At 40.4% G+C, this 17,200-nt stretch overlaps 1 protein-coding gene across 1 annotated transcript; it reads right to left on the bottom strand.

Annotated features, from left to right (window-relative positions):
• Positions 1-2,039: 2,039 nt before the first annotated feature.
• On the bottom strand, positions 2,040-3,358 carry LOC108947817 (secreted RxLR effector protein 161-like). The gene is made up of 3 exons (XM_018776172.1): positions 2,888-3,358; positions 2,485-2,599; positions 2,040-2,155 (listed from the first exon to the last, which is right to left on the bottom strand). The coding sequence occupies exons 1-3, from the start codon at positions 3,356-3,358 to the stop codon at positions 2,040-2,042; spliced, it is 702 nt and encodes a 233-aa protein (XP_018631688.1).
• Positions 3,359-17,200: the final 13,842 nt, after the last annotated feature.

Here is a 17,200-nt window from a genome sequence, read left to right as displayed (position 1 = left end):
GGGCAACCTCTGTGCCTTGTGAACTGCTGGAACCAGGTGCCTCCTAGGCCTGACTAAGATGTCCCTCAAGAATGACATTTCGTGCCTTCAACTTCCTTATCTCTTCATTGGCAATGTTCTGAGCTGCAATCAGTTGAGAGACAGTGGAATTGCTAACAACCCCTCATTTCTTATCGATGCACTCACACTCTTCTAAGGTGGTCTTGGAGAAGGTCTGCTTGCGAGTACCCAATGTAGCATTTCCTAAGGGGACTTTGAAGAACTCAAATACCTTAGTGAGTAAGAACTCGTAGGGCAGCCCATGATTACCATCCTTAAAATTTGTCACTTTCTTCATGTGCTCAATCATGATACACGGTAAATTGATAGTGGAGTAGGCATCCAGTGCTTCCATGAGGAAAAGGTCTGCTCGTGACGTAATGAAATGCCTTTCTGCGCGTGAGAGCAAAACCTTGTTCACCATCTCGAATAACAATTAGTACACTTGAAGGAGGGCCTTCTTGTGTACCCGTTCCCCCTATTTTACTGCATCATCCTTTAAAATGGTATTTCTGAAGTTTAAAGAGCAAGTCCCCTCAATGTATGATATGCCGCCAGTAGGCACTCCCAAAATTGTTCCCAGCACAACCTCATCCATCACATAATCAACACCATTCACCTTCAGGCATATGTTGTCATCTTCTACAGTGAACATATCAGCATAGAAACTACGCACCTCCGTCGCATACACCTTAGGGCTCTCAGTAGTGAACAAATGTGTCCATTATTGAAATTCATAGATATCAACCAGTTGGCGCATCCCTGTCATGTCAAGAATATCATAGGCAAATGTTCTGCCCCACATCACCTTCTGGTGTCTCAGGTTTTCTCTTTTTTCATCCTTGGCCACACCCACCTTGGTTTTCTTGGAGGAACCGGGTTCCTCATTGACACCAGCATTCCTTTTCACATATTTTCTCACATTCTTCCCTTTCTCTGCAGATTTCTCAGACAATTTCTCTGACACCTTGTCACCAGACTTTTCAAACACATTCTCACCAGACTCCTCAGCTACCTTCTCCCCAAACTTTTCTACTTCAACATTGCTAGCCTCCATCATGCTCACATATGATTCTCTCCTATGTTTTGGAACTATAGGTTTCTTTGAGGACTTACGAGAACTGTAGGTCACCTCATCATCAATATCAACAATACATGCCGGAGGCACTTCCTATTCATTCACCAGCTTTCCCCCTTTCACTAACCTCCTCCTTTTTTCTCTTCTTTGCTTTTATTCAGCACAGATTCAAGACCCTCCCTATTTTGCAACCTAGTAGTGGGTCTTTTAAGAGTAGGTACAATGGGAACTCCTTTCTTACTTCGAGCAGCAAGGAATCTTGCTACAGGCATATCATCATAATCTTCCTCATTATTTTCCTCTTCAGATAAAGATCTCATCTTAGGAATGACAAAGTTTAGTAGCTCAGCATCGAAGTGAGGAGAGGGAGAAGGATCAGTACTGACCTGGGGATCTTTTGTAGGGAAGGGAATTTCATCCCAAGTAGGAGCAGAGGGCTCCTCTTGAGCAGAGGGAACAGGTCCCCCATAAGTTTCCCCAGTAGTACTATCAGGTGCTATATTTTCAAAAGGCACCAGTTCCTTACTCTCTTCCAGATAGCCTTCACCTTCCCCCTGACACCCAACAGTCTCATTAACCTCCTCACAACCACCGACCATGACTCTCTCAGTGGCTATTAACAACATATTTTCTATGGCTTCTTGTTCATTTAACCCCAAAGTGGACTCAGGAGAGATATTACATGTAGGGTTGCCAACATTCAAATCAAGGCTTGGTGATGATTCTTTACAATCACGAACCACAATCTGTTGGGCCTCATAGCTCTCTTCTACTTGCATATTGGAGACTTCTTGAGTTTTTTCTCCCTCTACTGTGTCACCTTCAGCCATTGTTTTCGTCGAGGCAGAAAGAGAGGTTATAACCACAAACCTCTTTGGGTTCGGAGTTTTGCGACTCTGGTGAGAACATGAACTCTATTGGGCTAGAGAAAAGCAGATGGTGGTTGAGAATCTTGTGTGGGGTTTGGACTTGGTGGCATGGGGGACTTAGACTCTGTCTCCTGTGCTTCGTGAGATGAAGACACAGTGGGGACGACACCTGGAACATTTAAGGCTTCTAGATTCTCAAACATGGTAGGGATTTGTAGTAAGAACTTAAGGAAATGGAGTATTTGGTTGTTGAGAGAAAGGGGGAGATTTTGGCTTTTGATGTGAACAGTGATGATAGAGACAGTGTTTGGGTTTATTTAAAGAGGGTGAGGGACCAGTTAGGAATGGGTATTAATTCTTTGGGTAGACGGGTCGATTAGTAATAGGTACGACGCTTGGATTCTAAAGAAGGGGAAAAAGAGAAACTAACATTTTAATGAGGTGGCACTTTCTCATTCATTAAAAAGTTGTGTATGAGAGTACAAAGGAACTACTAACCTATGTCAAGGGAACCAGGTTCTCTGATAAGTTTTGTAAATGTGAGCCTCATCCTTTTACCAACATGCAGTGCCACTATCTTCTTGGTTGCTCTGTAATTACCATGCGTGTCTACCTGTAACGGTATAGAAATGAGTTAGAACTTTCCAGAAAATACTTTTTAGTTGTTTTACTTGTTCATTTCTTTCATAGCCAATCATTGAGGGACCAGGTGCTCAGTTTGACTTTATCAACCCAAGTGCCAGTCGATTCTTTTCGAAGTGCTCTCTACTCAGTGCTTTGATGAAGATATCTACAATTTGGTCTTTTGTGCTACAAAACCTCATGCAGATAAGCCCCTTTTCAACATTGTCTTTGAGAAAATGATGTCGTACATCAATGTGATTTGTCTCTTGTGTTGTACTGGATTCTTTGCCATGTTGAGAGCAGTGTTATCACATAGTAGTGGCACGCAATCAAAAAATACACCAAAGTCCTCCAACTGTTGCTTGATCCACAACAATTGAGCACAGCAAGAAGCAGCTGCCACATATTCAGTTTCTACAGTTGAAAGGGCCACTGAGTTTTGTTTTCTCGTACCCCATGAAATTAGACATGATCCCAGAAAATGTGCCATGCCAGAGGTGCTTTTTCTATCCACCAGATAACTAGCATAATCAGTGTAAGCATACCCATTCAAGTCAAAATTGTCTCCTAAAAGGTAGTAGAGAACTAGGTCCTGTGTTACTTTGAGATATCTTAAAATTCTCTTGGCAGCCTTCAGATGAGATTCCTTTGGATTGGATTGAAACCTAGCACATAATACTACGCTGAATACAATATCTGGTCTGCTTGTTGTGAGATACAGGAGTGACCCAATGATACCTTTGTACATGGTCTCACAGGAGAACCACGTTCATCCATGTCCAAACGAGTGGCAGTGGCATCCTCCTTCGTTTCTTCAGAAACATGGTGTTGTCAATATTTCCTCTTGTAAATCCATTTTCTAGGAGGAATTTGGACAACCTTTCATACCAAGCACGAGGAGCTTACTTCAGCCCATATAAAGCTTTGTCAAGTTTGTATACATGCTCAGGATACTCATGACATTCGAAGCCAGGTGGTTGCTTTACAAAGACTTCTTCTTTTAAATATCCATTCAGAAATGCACTTTTGACATCCATTTGGAACAATTTGAATTCCATATGAGATGCAAAGGCAATGAGAATTCTAATGGCTTCCATTCGAGCAACTGAAGCAAAAGTTTTATCATAGCCAATTCCTTCTGTTGCGACCAAACACACTCACGCAAGTATACATGGTCGTCAAGTAATATAGTAGTGAGTAGAGTATCGTTCCCACGAAGACTTATGATTAACTTTTGACTAACTCAAACTCAAATAACTTATCGATTCAAGCGATTTCTCACAAAATAGATAATTTTCTAATTTACTACCTAAAAACTATCAAGTAATGAAATACTAGAGATCAACCACAACACTTAAATGATTTCGAATAATAATCAATAGGAGATAATATTCCAGGGTCACGGGTTATCTAACAATCATGTTGCATTCTTAGCTTAAAATAACTAATTGATTTTTCTGGATTGTTGATTGATAGGGTTGATATTACTCATAAGAATCTGTCGAGTTCTTACTCACCTATTCAAGCTAACTTAATGCCTATATGTCTATGGAATTAAGATTAACAAGAATGCATTTACACTTCCTGTATTTCAACCGAGCAAGACAATTAGGTATATTTCTATCCTAATTACGAATCTGTCCCCCGATGCCCGGGTTCAAGAACTTGCTTTATTTAATTCTATATACAATCTAGAATTTCCACTTTCGAGTTCAACTCTAGATTCGTAGATAGTAATTCACTGTTAGCTACTCAGCAAATTAATTAAAAACAGAATTAAATAAACAACCCAATATGATAAAATCAACTTTGTCAAATTAAACTTCAAACGCCAACATTCATGTATACCCATGACCCTAGAATAATAGGGTTCTTAGCCACTCATGTTCATGCAATCATCAAAAAGAAATTCACAAGAGTGCATAAAAATCAATAAAAGAAAGAAAAATAAGAACTCAAGATGAATTCCGTGGTTCCCAAGCTTTGCCGTGGCTTTTTTCCCTTCCCAATATGTTAGATGGCCTAAAAGAGGCATTTTTGGCTTATATATTGCGTACAAAATTCGTGGGCCAAAGTTCTCCTATTTCTAATTCAAATCAGTTTCAGGGATTGATGCTGGGGTGGATGTGTCGCATCCACCTCGTCCTTCACTTCTTAGCTTCGCATGCTTCGCATCCACCCTTTATTCCTCCATCTCAGCTTTGCCCAGGTGCGGATGCTAAGGCGGATGCTATGGGCCGACTTCACTGCTAAGGGTGCACAAAATCTGATTTTTTTCTAGATTGGATGCGACGCATCCAACCCCTCTTTCTCTAGCTAGAGCACCTTTTCTTCATAATTTTGCACTAAAAACACCCTAAATCATCACACACAACTCAAGTAGTCATAAAACTAATAATTAAACCATGTTGGGCATTTTAAAGATCAAAAAGCGGTTAAAACATGGGTAAAGTAACATCAACACATATCGAAATATGCCCAATATCACCACCCCACACTTAAACCTTTGTTCGTCCTCGAACAAACCATCACTATAGTAGACGAAACAAAATTAAGCTCTTATTATTCAAAGCACACTACACCTATGACCATGGTTATTTGCAACAATTAGGCTCTAGAATATGCATCGCATACACTTCCCTTTACTTATGTCATTCTTTAAAAATATTCAAACAAAGACAACATGCTCACAACAATCCTAACCTCGAAAATCGACTCAATGTCACAATGCACTCATGGCTTGAACACCCAACATCATAGAGAAGTCTAATAACGTTACCTATCCCTCGTGAAACCATGTGCCCTCACAACAAGAACAAGAGAGCGAGTTCAATCCACACATTCGAATCTCATGATCAAATATATTTTAATGACTCACATATATCAAAGAAAATCGCTCACTCTCATAAAGAAGTCACATGCATGCAATTGGTACCATAAGCTTGCCCTTAATGTAAATCTCTACTAATATAAGCTCGCTCGATCTAAAATCAATTAGGACTTTTTCATGGTTGTAATGTGGGCTAAGGAACGGGTAGAATATATTTAAGGAATAGTGACTCACCCTCCTAAGCACTTTAATACATCACAAAATTACTTTAAGCATATTTTCTTCAACACCACTTCAATTCCACAAACAATATCACCCCTTAAAACAGTCTCTTCTTCTTTAAGCACTACTTTAGTTCATACTCACTAGCAAGAACAAGACAACAATTTATTCATTTCTATTTTTCCTTCTTTCTTTCTTTTTTCAGATTTTACTCACTTTACCCAACTATTTTTTTTTTCAATTTTCGCTAGTGGTGTAATATTTTACAAAACAAGTGCATCTTTCTTTCTTTCATTGGTTCCACTCAAAAGTCACCCCACACTTAGTCCCTTCTTACTTCTTTTAGCGCTCATCTAACAATTAAAGTGCTATAAGAGGTAAAAGGATCAAAACAATGTCAATTAAGAATAAAAAGGGTATAGGCTTGTAATGTGGGTACCAAATAAAAGTCAATGGGCTCAAAATGGTTAACTAGAGATAAATTTTATTTATGATAAGCAATAAGCTCAAAAAGATCAAAGAAAGCCTAAAATCATTTTTCAAACCGAGCATCACCTCAAATTTCGCTTCAACTCACATACCGGACAAGTTCTAGACACAAGTACAATACATGGACTATACAAAAACCTCAACACACATGGCACATGACTCATTAAGGACGGTCACATTCCGACTCTCAAACAATGTAAGTATTCACGGAGCAACAAGATATTAAGCATTAAGCACAAGGTGAACATAAGTCATGTAAACGAGACATAGGCGCCACAAAACATGCTATCCAATTTAATAAGGTATCATCAATAATTTCAAATCATACAGAAGATACTACACGTGCCAAAAGCATAAATATGCTACTATCAAACAAGTCAAGGGCGCCTGGTTCATCATTCTTGCTCCTTTTATTCCCTAAATTCCTAATCTACTCTAAAAATAAAAAATTACTATCTGGTTAAAAATACATCCCATGGAAAAGAATCGAGGCACAAAGAAAAATCACAGGGGATTATTACTACCTAAAGAAAATTTACTAACTACTCAAGGCTACTACTCTATTTTTGTGCTTTTCTTTAGTTTTCTGTCAATCTCCTAATACTAACACTAATTTCAAAAATCAAATGAAAATCTTTTTTTTGTATTTTTCTAAGGACCTTAATCCCTCGAGAGAACTGTCCAGGTAGTCCGTCATTGGGAAAAGTCCTCTATTTTTTTATTTTTTTTGATAAGGCTACTTACTACGACTACACACAACAATGGACTGAGAGTTACTCCATATAGATGAAATTACTAACTATTACAGGCCATTAATCCAGTGAATATTACAGCCCCCAACAGTATCAAAATCAACACAAATTGTAACAGTTAAGTACATTCATCCACAAAAATATGAATAACCCCCCACCCCACACTTAGAACCTTGCTTTGTCCCCAATGTACACAAACAGAGTAAAGTAGGATGAGAAGAAACTCCCTCAAGTCAAGGTGGAAGGATCCTCCGCAGTCTGTGGAAGAGCATCAGTATCCATGGCATTCATCATGGCCCCCTCTGGCCTAGCAATAGCATCCTCACGAATAGGGAGATCGGTCACAGTCCTATCATCACCAACTGGAGCTGAGTCTGTAGCAGGTGGTACAACGGCCTTAGTAGGCATGGTGTGTGGAGCCTCAGGGACTATAGGAGGAGCAGAGGTGGATGGTCCAGCAGTGGACGATGCAAGCAACTGTGAGATGTCTATATCTGCACGTTGAACCAGAGCACGGAGGAATAATGATACCTCCCTCATCGTCGTGGCCTGCTCAGCCTGGACTCGGCTTAGATCCGCACGAGTCTGACTCAACTCATCTCTGGTGGCACTCAACTCTGCACGAGTCGCTATCAACTCAGCCTTGTTTTCTTGCATATCGGCTTGCATCTGCTCAAACAACTGTTGAATGGTGAGCTTAGAAGACCTTCCCTTGTTCGGCTCTAGTACATGAGTAACATCATATGGTCCTGAAGCTTTAGCCTCAATGTCGTCATTCTCCTTGTCCCATAGTACTCCCATCTCTGTCAAGTAAGCCGATATGGTATTTGCAAAGAACAACCTCCACTTGTATTTCATCCTAGTGCGCTGCATTTGGTCATGCATGATGGCTCCCAAGTTGAGCGGTATCCCCTCCAATAAATCATACAATACTAGTGCTCGGTGTCGAGGGACATCCGTTTTGTGTTGGCATGGCATCAGGCGGTTGCATATGAAATTTAGAACCAAACGTGCTAACGTGCATTCCTTGGCCAGAGAATGGTACTCCATACTCCCATGCTTCCAATTTCCATCCTTCCTGGTAGGGCATAGGACAGACCTAATGTGTGCATAATATGGTGCTTTGCATATGGAGTCAAACTTATCCGTTAGTGTGTGTGGCACCCCTAAGAAATTATTCAGAGCTTCAGCTGAGACATTAATATCCACCCCTCGTACTCTCACAATGCTGCCCCTGGAGTGATGCCAATTGGCATAAAGCTCTCTGACGATAGTGAGGTTGGCCTTGCCGTGGCCCTTCAAGATAGGTCCCCATTGTTGCACCTCTCGAATTGATTTCAGAAAATCTGGGTAATTTTTCTTAAGTGCTCCAATGTTGATTGGATTTTTTGGAATGTACTTCTTTGAACCCAGTATCTTATTATAAGCTCGGAATGCCTTTTCACTAACAAAGTTATTCTCCCAAGCAGCTCGGTCTATTGGTTCACCCTCATCTTCGTCACTCATGTCGACATGTGGAGGCTCATTATCCGAATCAGACTCGGACTCAGATTCTGCAGTAATCTTCTGCTTCCCTTTATCATTCAGGTCACTTTGCTTGGAGGATTTGCTCTGGTTTGGCATAGGTTCTCTGATCTCTATCCCTTTGCTTGGCAGATTTAATGATGTTGTTGTAATACCCCTCTTCACAATCCTCCTTACTAATGGTTCCTCATCTTCTTGCTCTGATATATCAATTAACTGCCTAGTCGGCAGTTCCTTCTCTTTCTCAGTCCTCTTCCTTTTGTTCTGTGGATTTGGAGCACATGTTGCCTTTTCGGTAGGCTTTTTGGGTGGTTGCTTGTTATTATTTCTATCTTGTTGATTGGATGGTTTGCTCGTTGCCGCCATTTATGAACCTAAGTACTTGCAATGCAAAGAAGTCAACAATTAGTGTATAGAACAGTGAAGTTCAGCTATAAAGCAGTTGTGCAACAGCTTGCACTTCCAATCATTCGCATAGTCATGTCATTCAGTACTTCATGAAACTATATCCCATGGCTTTGCAGAGATCTGATAACTCTCTTCAAATTTACAAATAAGCATTGCGCTTTATAGATATCATTATGCACAACATGAGGTTTATCCGAGCGATGCTCACTAACCATGTTCAATTACACATAGCAGCTCACTCGGCCCTACACTTATTCTCACGACATATCAAAACGCATAGAACTCACATAATTCAAATCGAGTAACACTTTACAATTCAAGACATCTAGCATGTGCCGGCTGTTCAATTTATTTAGACAATCTATCATAGGCTCAAAACATTCCGACAATGTTGTACACAATCAAGACAAATGACCCCACACTTATTCACTAGCATATACTAGTGTCGCTCGGTTACTCAGACTTCGCCGGCGCCTAAATTTATCTCACAGGAAATTCGTCGAACATGTGGTATGCAACAACTTTGCCTAGTTTTTTTCTATCAGTCGGGTAATTCGACTACCCTCCCAAAATTAACGAGATGGAGAGAATTATAGTTTATCATCTCGCAATCATTACAACTAACAGGAACGACAACTTTTTCAGTTCCCCTATTAATCACATGTGTGATATTTAAATTGGTAAAACCTAACCTAGGGGAATTTGGGGCAGGGGGTCTGTTGCTACTAGCGAGAGAGAGAAGAGAAGAGAGTTAGGAAAGAGAAGAGAGAATAGAGATACCTGTTACCGTCGAGGTTTGTAGGCAGTGCTGGTGCGATGGGTTGAAGGGAAAATAGTGAGGGAGGGAATTTAGATGGTTCGAGTGTTTTAAGTAATACTTACCTGGGATGCGAATTTGGACGCGACGCGTCCCAAGTGACTTCTCTGAATTATTTTTGGATGCTGCTGTAGACGCTATAGGCAGACTTCACTGCCTTGAGCAATTGGTTCGTCAATTGTTTTATGCTGAGGGGGATGCGACGCATCCACCCTGTTTTCTCATAACTGGATTTTTTTTTCTAGATTGGATGCAACGCATCCAACCCCTCTTCCTCTAGCTAGAGCACCTTTTATTCATAATTTTGCACTACAAATACCCTAAATCATCACACATAACTCAATTAGTCATAAAACTAATAATTAAACCATATTGGGCATTTTAAAGATCAAATAGCATCAAAAGGCGGTTAAAACATGGGCAAAGTAACATCAACACATCGAAATTTGTACGCAAATTTTTTATTTTTTTTATTTTATATATATACATACATACAAGATCTAATTCCTAAAAAAACGAACTAACTATGAAAACAAAAGACAGGGCTTGGGTTGTCTCCCAAGAAACACCTGATTTAACGTCGCGGCACGACGCAACATGTTCTTTACGCCTCCACCAAATCCATCGAGGTCTTGTGATGTGCAATGTCACCACCCCAATAGTGTTTTACTCTCTGGACATTTACCAAGAATGTCGCATTGGAAATTGTATCTCGTAATTCCACTGCTCCATGAGGTTTCACACTAACCACTTCAAACGGACCCGAACGAGATTTAAGCTTTCCGGGAAAAAGCTTTAGCCTCGAATTAAACAAGAGAACTTCTTGACCTGGCTCAAACTCACGATGTTAGATGTGCTTATCATGCCACCTCTTTGTCTTTTCTTTATACAATTTGGCATTTTCATACGCATGCAATCAAAATTCATCAAGCTCGTTGAGTTGTAGAAATCTCTTCTCACCGGCCAAGTCCATCTCTATATTTAGCTTTTTAATCGCCCAATAGGCTTTGTGTTCAAGCTCAATGGGCAAGTGGCACGCCTTTCCATAAACCAACCTATATGGAGAAGTACCTATGGGGTCTTGTATGCAGTACGATATGCCCATAATGCGTCATCCAGCTTCCCGGCCCAGTCCTTTCTATTCCCACTTACTGTTTTCTCCAAAATATGCTTTACCTCTCTGTTGGAAACTTCTACTTGACCACTCGTTTGGGGATGATAGGCAGTGGAAACCTTGTGCTTAACTCCATACTTTGTAAGAACATTATTTAGCAATTTGTTACAAAAGTGAGTTCCCCCGTCGCTTATCAACACTCTTGGAGTCCTAAAACGTGTGAAGATATGCTTCTTTACAAAGCTTACCACTACCTTTGCGTCATTAGTAGGAAGAGAAATGGCCTCCACCCACTTAGAAACATAGTCGACCGCCACCAAGATGTACATGTGCCCATTAGAATATGGGAACGGTCCCATGAAATCAATCCCCCAAACATCAAAAAGCTCTACTGCCAGAATATTTTGCAAGGGCATCTCGTGCTTCCTTGTGATAGTTCCGGTTCTTTGGTATCTGTTACAATTTTTAACAAAGGCATGTGGATCCTTAAACAATTTTGGCCAATAGAAACCTGATTGTAGCACTTTTTGGGCGGTTCTATCCCCGCCGTGATGACCTCCATATGGCGAAGCATGGTAGTCATGCAGTATAGCATTCATCTCTTCCTCAGGAACACACCTTCGCACCAACTGATCTGCGCACTGCCTATATAAGAATGGCTCATCCCACATGTAGAGCCTCACATCATGTAAGAATCTTCTTCTATCATCAGGTGTCAATTCTAGTGGCGTCACCCCACTTGCAATAAAATTCACATAATCCGCATACCATGGGGCTTCACCTGAGGTGACTGCTAATAACTGCTCATCAGGAAATGTTTCTTTGATTGACCCTCCTTCAGCTACATGGTTCCGACTTTTTAATCTGGACAAGTGATCAGCCACTTGATTTTCTGTCCCTTATCGATCTCGGATATCTAAGTCAAATTCTTGCAAGAGGAGGACCCAATGAATCAGCCTCGGCTTGGCGTCTTTCTTTTCAAACAAGTATCTGATAGCTAAATGATCTGTGTAGACGATGACTTTGGTTCCCACTAGATAGGATCTGAACTTGTCAAACGCCCATACCACTGCAAGCAACTCTTTTTCAGTAACTGTATAATTCATCTAAACTGGATTCATAGTTTTGCTCGCATAATAAATGGAGTGAAATATTTTATCCCTCCTTTGCCCCAAAACAGCTCTGATTGCTATGTCACTTGCATCGCACATCAACTCAAATAGATGCGCCCAATCTGGGGTGATGATAATTGGTGCAGTCACCAACCTTCCCTTCAGCTCCTCAAATGCTTTCAGAAAGGCATCATCAAACTTGAAGGGGACATCTTTCTCAAGAAGCCTTCACAAAGGAGAAGAAATTTTCGAAAAATCTTTAATGAAACGACGATAAAAACCTGCATGGCCTAAGAAACTGCGAATGCCTTTGATGGATGTCGGTGGGGGCAATTTTTCAATCGCCTCCACCTTCGCTTTGTCCACCTGCAAACCACTTTTGGACACCTTGTGCCCCAGGACTATACCTTCACGTACCATGAAATGGCACTTTTCCCAATTTAGCACCAAGTTCGTCTCTTCACACCTAGCAAGCACTTTATCAAGGTTCATTAAAAAATTATCAAAAGAACATCCAAACACAGAAAAATCATCCATGAACACTTCTACAAATCTTTCAACCATGTCAGTAAAAATAGCCATCATACACCTTTGAAAAGTCGTAGGTGCATTACAAAGACCAAAGGGCATTCTCTTGAACGCATACGTGCCATAAGGACACGTAAATATAGTTTTCTCTTGGTCCTCTGGGGCTATAGCAATCTGATTATACCCCGAATAACCGTCCAGGAAATAGTAGTATTCCTGGCCAGCTAACCTATCAAGCATTTGGTCAATAAAGGGGAGGGGAAAGTGGTCTTTCCGGGTGACATTGTTCAATTTTCTATAATCTATGCAAATTCTCCATCCAGTGACAGTTCTTGTAGGAATTAAGTCATTATTTTCATTAATTACTACAGTCATCCCCCCTTTCTTCGGCACACATTGAACGGGGCTTACCCATTTGTTATCAGAGATTGGAAATACAATACCTGCATCAAGCCACTTAATCACTTCTTTTCTTACCACCTCATTCATGATTGGATTTAGTCGGCGTTGTTGCTCTACACTTGGCTTGTGTCCGTCCTCCATGAGGATTTTATGCATGCAGAAAGCTGGACTAATGCCTTTAATGTCAGACATTGTCCACCCAATTGCTCGCTTGTGCTCCCGTAGCACTCTCAATAGTTTTTCTTCCTGCAATTTAGACAAGTGAGAAGAAACAATAACAGGTAAAGTGTCAGAACTATCCAAATAAGCATATTGAAGGTGAGGGGGTAGGGGTTTAAGCTCCAATTTTGGAGCTTCTTTAATTGACGGCTTTGGAGGGGCCCCACTTAGCCTATTCAAGGGATCAAACGGGTGTATTCCTTGCATGTAAGCACATGATGCATCTAGGATATGCATCATCTCCTCAACCTCATCATCAATCATCAAGCTATCAAACAACGTGAGTGCTTTTTCTAGAGAATCGTCTAGATATACACTCGTGTCAAGAAGTTGCTCATCCACCTCCACAACAGATATCATAAAGAGCTCCTCATAGTAGCGGGGAAGTTGAATCGCTTTGTATACATTAAAGACTGCTTCTTCGTTGTCTACCCTCATAATCATTTTCCCTTCTCTCACTTTAATTATTGCATCACCAGTAGCCAAGAGAGGTAGTCCCAATATGATTGGAACTTGTTCATCAGCCTCAAAATCTAGAATAATGAAGTCAGCTAGGAAGATAAATTTCCCAATTTGCAGCAGCACATCTTCAATCACTCCTTCAGGGTGGGCTATGGACCTATCAGCTAATTGCAACATCACAGTGGTTGGTCTTGGAGCTCCCAGACCCAATTGCTTAAACAAGGACAATGGCATCACATTTATGCTCGCCCCCAAATCACAAAGAGCACGACCCACATCAATATTATCAATTCACACCGGGATGGTGAAACTGCCAGGATCCTTAAGCTTTTGAAGAAGCTTGTTTTGGACCCTTGAAGTGCACTCCTCAGTAAATGCAACTGTCTCGAACTCAGTCAATTTCCTCTTGTGAGCCATTATATCTTTTATGTACTTAGCATACTTTGGAATTTCAAGAAGTACATCCACCAATGGAATATTTAATTGAACCTGACTCAACATAGAGAGAAATTTATTGAACATGCGATCGTCATTCTTTTTCTGCAATCTCTGGGGGAAAGGTGGTGGTGGCCTTGCAGCCTCCACTAGCTCTGAACTTGCATCATTTTTCTTTGACTCGTGTATTGCCTTATAAGTCATCTCCCCCTCAGGTATAGGTTTGTCCTTTCTCTTCTTTGGCACTTCCTCTAGTTCCCTCCCATTTCTGAGTGTAACTGCATTAACTTGAGGGTTCTTCTCTATATCACTGGGAAGAGAGCCTGTAGGTCTAGTATTTTGATTTGCTGCTAACTGCCCCATTTGCCTCTCAAGATTTCTGAAATCGGTCCAGAGTTGTTGATTGTCAAATAATAACTTTTTTAGCAAGTCATTCGTACTCTCTTCTGTTTGTTGGGGTGGCTTCTGAGGCTGATTGAAATTTCCTTGAGGCCTATACTGATTCTGATTTTGTTGATTTCCGCCCCATGAGAAGTTAGGATGATTCCTCCAATTTGGATTGTAAGTGTTCCCATATTGTGCATGCTGATTCATCGGACCTCTATTTTGTTGCCCCACATAGTATATAGATTCAGGATTCGTGGGGCACATGTCACTCATATGACTGTCACCACATAGTTCGCAGCAAATAGACATTTGTTGTACATGTTGCATCTGTTGTGTTTGTTGCATTGTCATTCTGTTCATCTGATTTGCCAGCTTTACAATATCTGCTCTCATGGCTGAGAAGTCATCAAGCTCAATCACCCTGGCTGCCTTCTGTTTAATTGCTCTTCTTGAGTCCCCATCTCCTTGCCAATTATGGTCATTAGCAGTGAGTTTATTTAGCAAGAGTTGTATTTCACTATACGGCCTCGCCATGCAACTACCCCCACAAGCTGAATCAAGATTCATCTTTAATGCCTCATCTAGCCCATCAACAAAAGTGTGACTCAATACCTCATCAGTTTGACAATGATGCGGGCAGTCTCTGAGTAGCTTCTTGTATCTTTCCCAAGCTTGACGAAGTGTCTCGCCATCCTGTTGTTGGAACCCAAGAATTTGGCTCCTCAGCGATTTTGTCTTCTTAGTAGGGAAAAACTTGATTAGGAATTTCCTTGCTAAATCATCCCAAGTGTGGATTGAGTTATCGGGCTCCTTTTACAACCATTCCTTAGCTTCCCCCAACAATGAAAAGGGAAATAGTGTCAGCCTGACATAGTCCTTGGAAACATTCGGATAATTGTAAGTGTCGTAATTTCCAAGAAGTTCTGAATGTGCCTCTGCGGGTCTTCATAAGATAGACCCACATATTGCCATGTGGACTGAATCAGCTGTACCATGTACTGTTTGAGTTCAAAATGCCCCTTGATATCAGGCTTCACGATAGCCTGAGTCATATTAGCAAGATTGGGTCTTGCAGCTTCTATCACCGGACGCTTTTCATTACCTGCCATCTCTATTGGTTGTGGTTGAACTATGATGTCCAACTCTCTTTCTATTCTCGTTCTAGCTTCAACTTCCTTTCTCACTCTATGAAGTGTTCGTTTAATTTCTGGATCAAAAGGAAGGAGGTTATTTGCACTTCTACTCCTCCGCATTCAAGAGAAGATCATGCGTTAACACAAATAAGGCAAACTGAAAATTAAAACTTGAACAAATAAGTAATAAAAGCTTAACTCAGTCAAGTAGCTAATTTCTAGGTCCCCGGCAACGGCGCCAAAAACTTGTTGCGACCAAATACACTTACGTAAGTATACGTGGTCGTCAAGTAATATAGTAGTGAGTAGAGTATCGTTCCCACGAAGACTTATGATTAACTTTTGACTAACTCAAACTCAAATAACTTATCGATTCAAGAGATTTCTCACAAAATAGATAATTTTCTAATTTACTACCTAAAAACCATCAAGTAATGAAATACTAAAGATCAACCACAACACTTAAATGATTTCGAATAACAATCAATAGGAGATAATATTCCAGGGTCACGGGTTATCTAACAATCATGTTGCATTCTTAGCTTAAAATAACTAATTGATTTATCTGGATTGTTGATTGACAAGATTGATATTACTCATAAGAATCTGTCGAGTTCTTACTCGCCTATTCAAGCTAACTTAATGCCTATATGTCTATGGAATTAAGATTAACAGGAATGCATTTACACTTCCTGTATTTCAACCGAGCAAAACAATTAGGTATATTTCTATCCTAATTGCGAATTTGTTCCCAGATGCCCGGGTTCAAGAACTTGCTTTATTTAATTCTATATACAATCTAGAATTCCCACTTTCGAGTTCAACTCTAGATTCGTAGATAGTAATTCACTGTTAGCTACTCAGCAAATTAATTAAAAATAGAATTAAATAAACAATCCAATATGATAAAATCAACTTTGTCAAATTAAACTTCAAACGTCAATATTCATGTATACCCATGACCCTAGAATAATAGGGTTTTTAGCCACTCATGTTCATACAATCATCAAAAAATCACAAGAGTGCATAAAAATCAATAAAAGAAGGAAAAATAAGAACTCAAGATGAATTCTGTAGTTCCCAAGCTTTGTCGTGGATTTTTTTCCCTTTCCAATATGTTAGATATTGCGTACAAAAGTCGTGGGTCAAAGTTCTCCTATTTCAAATCCAAATCAGCTTCAGGGATTGATGCTGGGGTGGATGCATCGTATCCACCTCGTCCTCTACTTCTCAGCTTCGCATGCTAGGGTGGATTCGCATCCACCCTTTGTTCCTCCATCTCAGCTTTGCCCAGGTGCGGATGTTAAGGTGGATGCTATGGGCCGACTTCACTGATAAGGGTGCACGAAATCTGATTTTTTTTCTAGATTGGATGCGACGCATCCAACCCCTCTTCTTCTAGCTAGAGCACCTTTTCTTCATAATTTTGCACTACAAACACCCTATATCATCACACACAACTCAATTAGTCATAAAACCAATAATTAAACTATATTGGGCATTTTAAAGATCAAATAGCATCAAAAAGAGGTTTAAACATGGGCAAAGTAACATCAACACATATCGAAATATGCCCAACATCACATTTTTTTCTTAATTGTAGCCTTGAGCTACTAGCCTTGCCTTGTTCCTTGTTGTGTTTCCAAACTCATCAAGTTTGTTTCTGAATACCCACCTGGTTCCTATAACAGTTCTGTCAGCAGGTCGAGGAACCAGGTGCCATATGTTGTTCCTCTCAAATTGATGGAGTTCATCT

This window comes from Nicotiana tomentosiformis, chromosome 2, assembly GCF_000390325.3.
Source record: "Nicotiana tomentosiformis chromosome 2, ASM39032v3, whole genome shotgun sequence".
NCBI lineage: Eukaryota > Viridiplantae > Streptophyta > Magnoliopsida > Solanales > Solanaceae > Nicotiana > Nicotiana tomentosiformis.
This window is presented reverse-complemented; position numbering and strand designations above follow the sequence as displayed.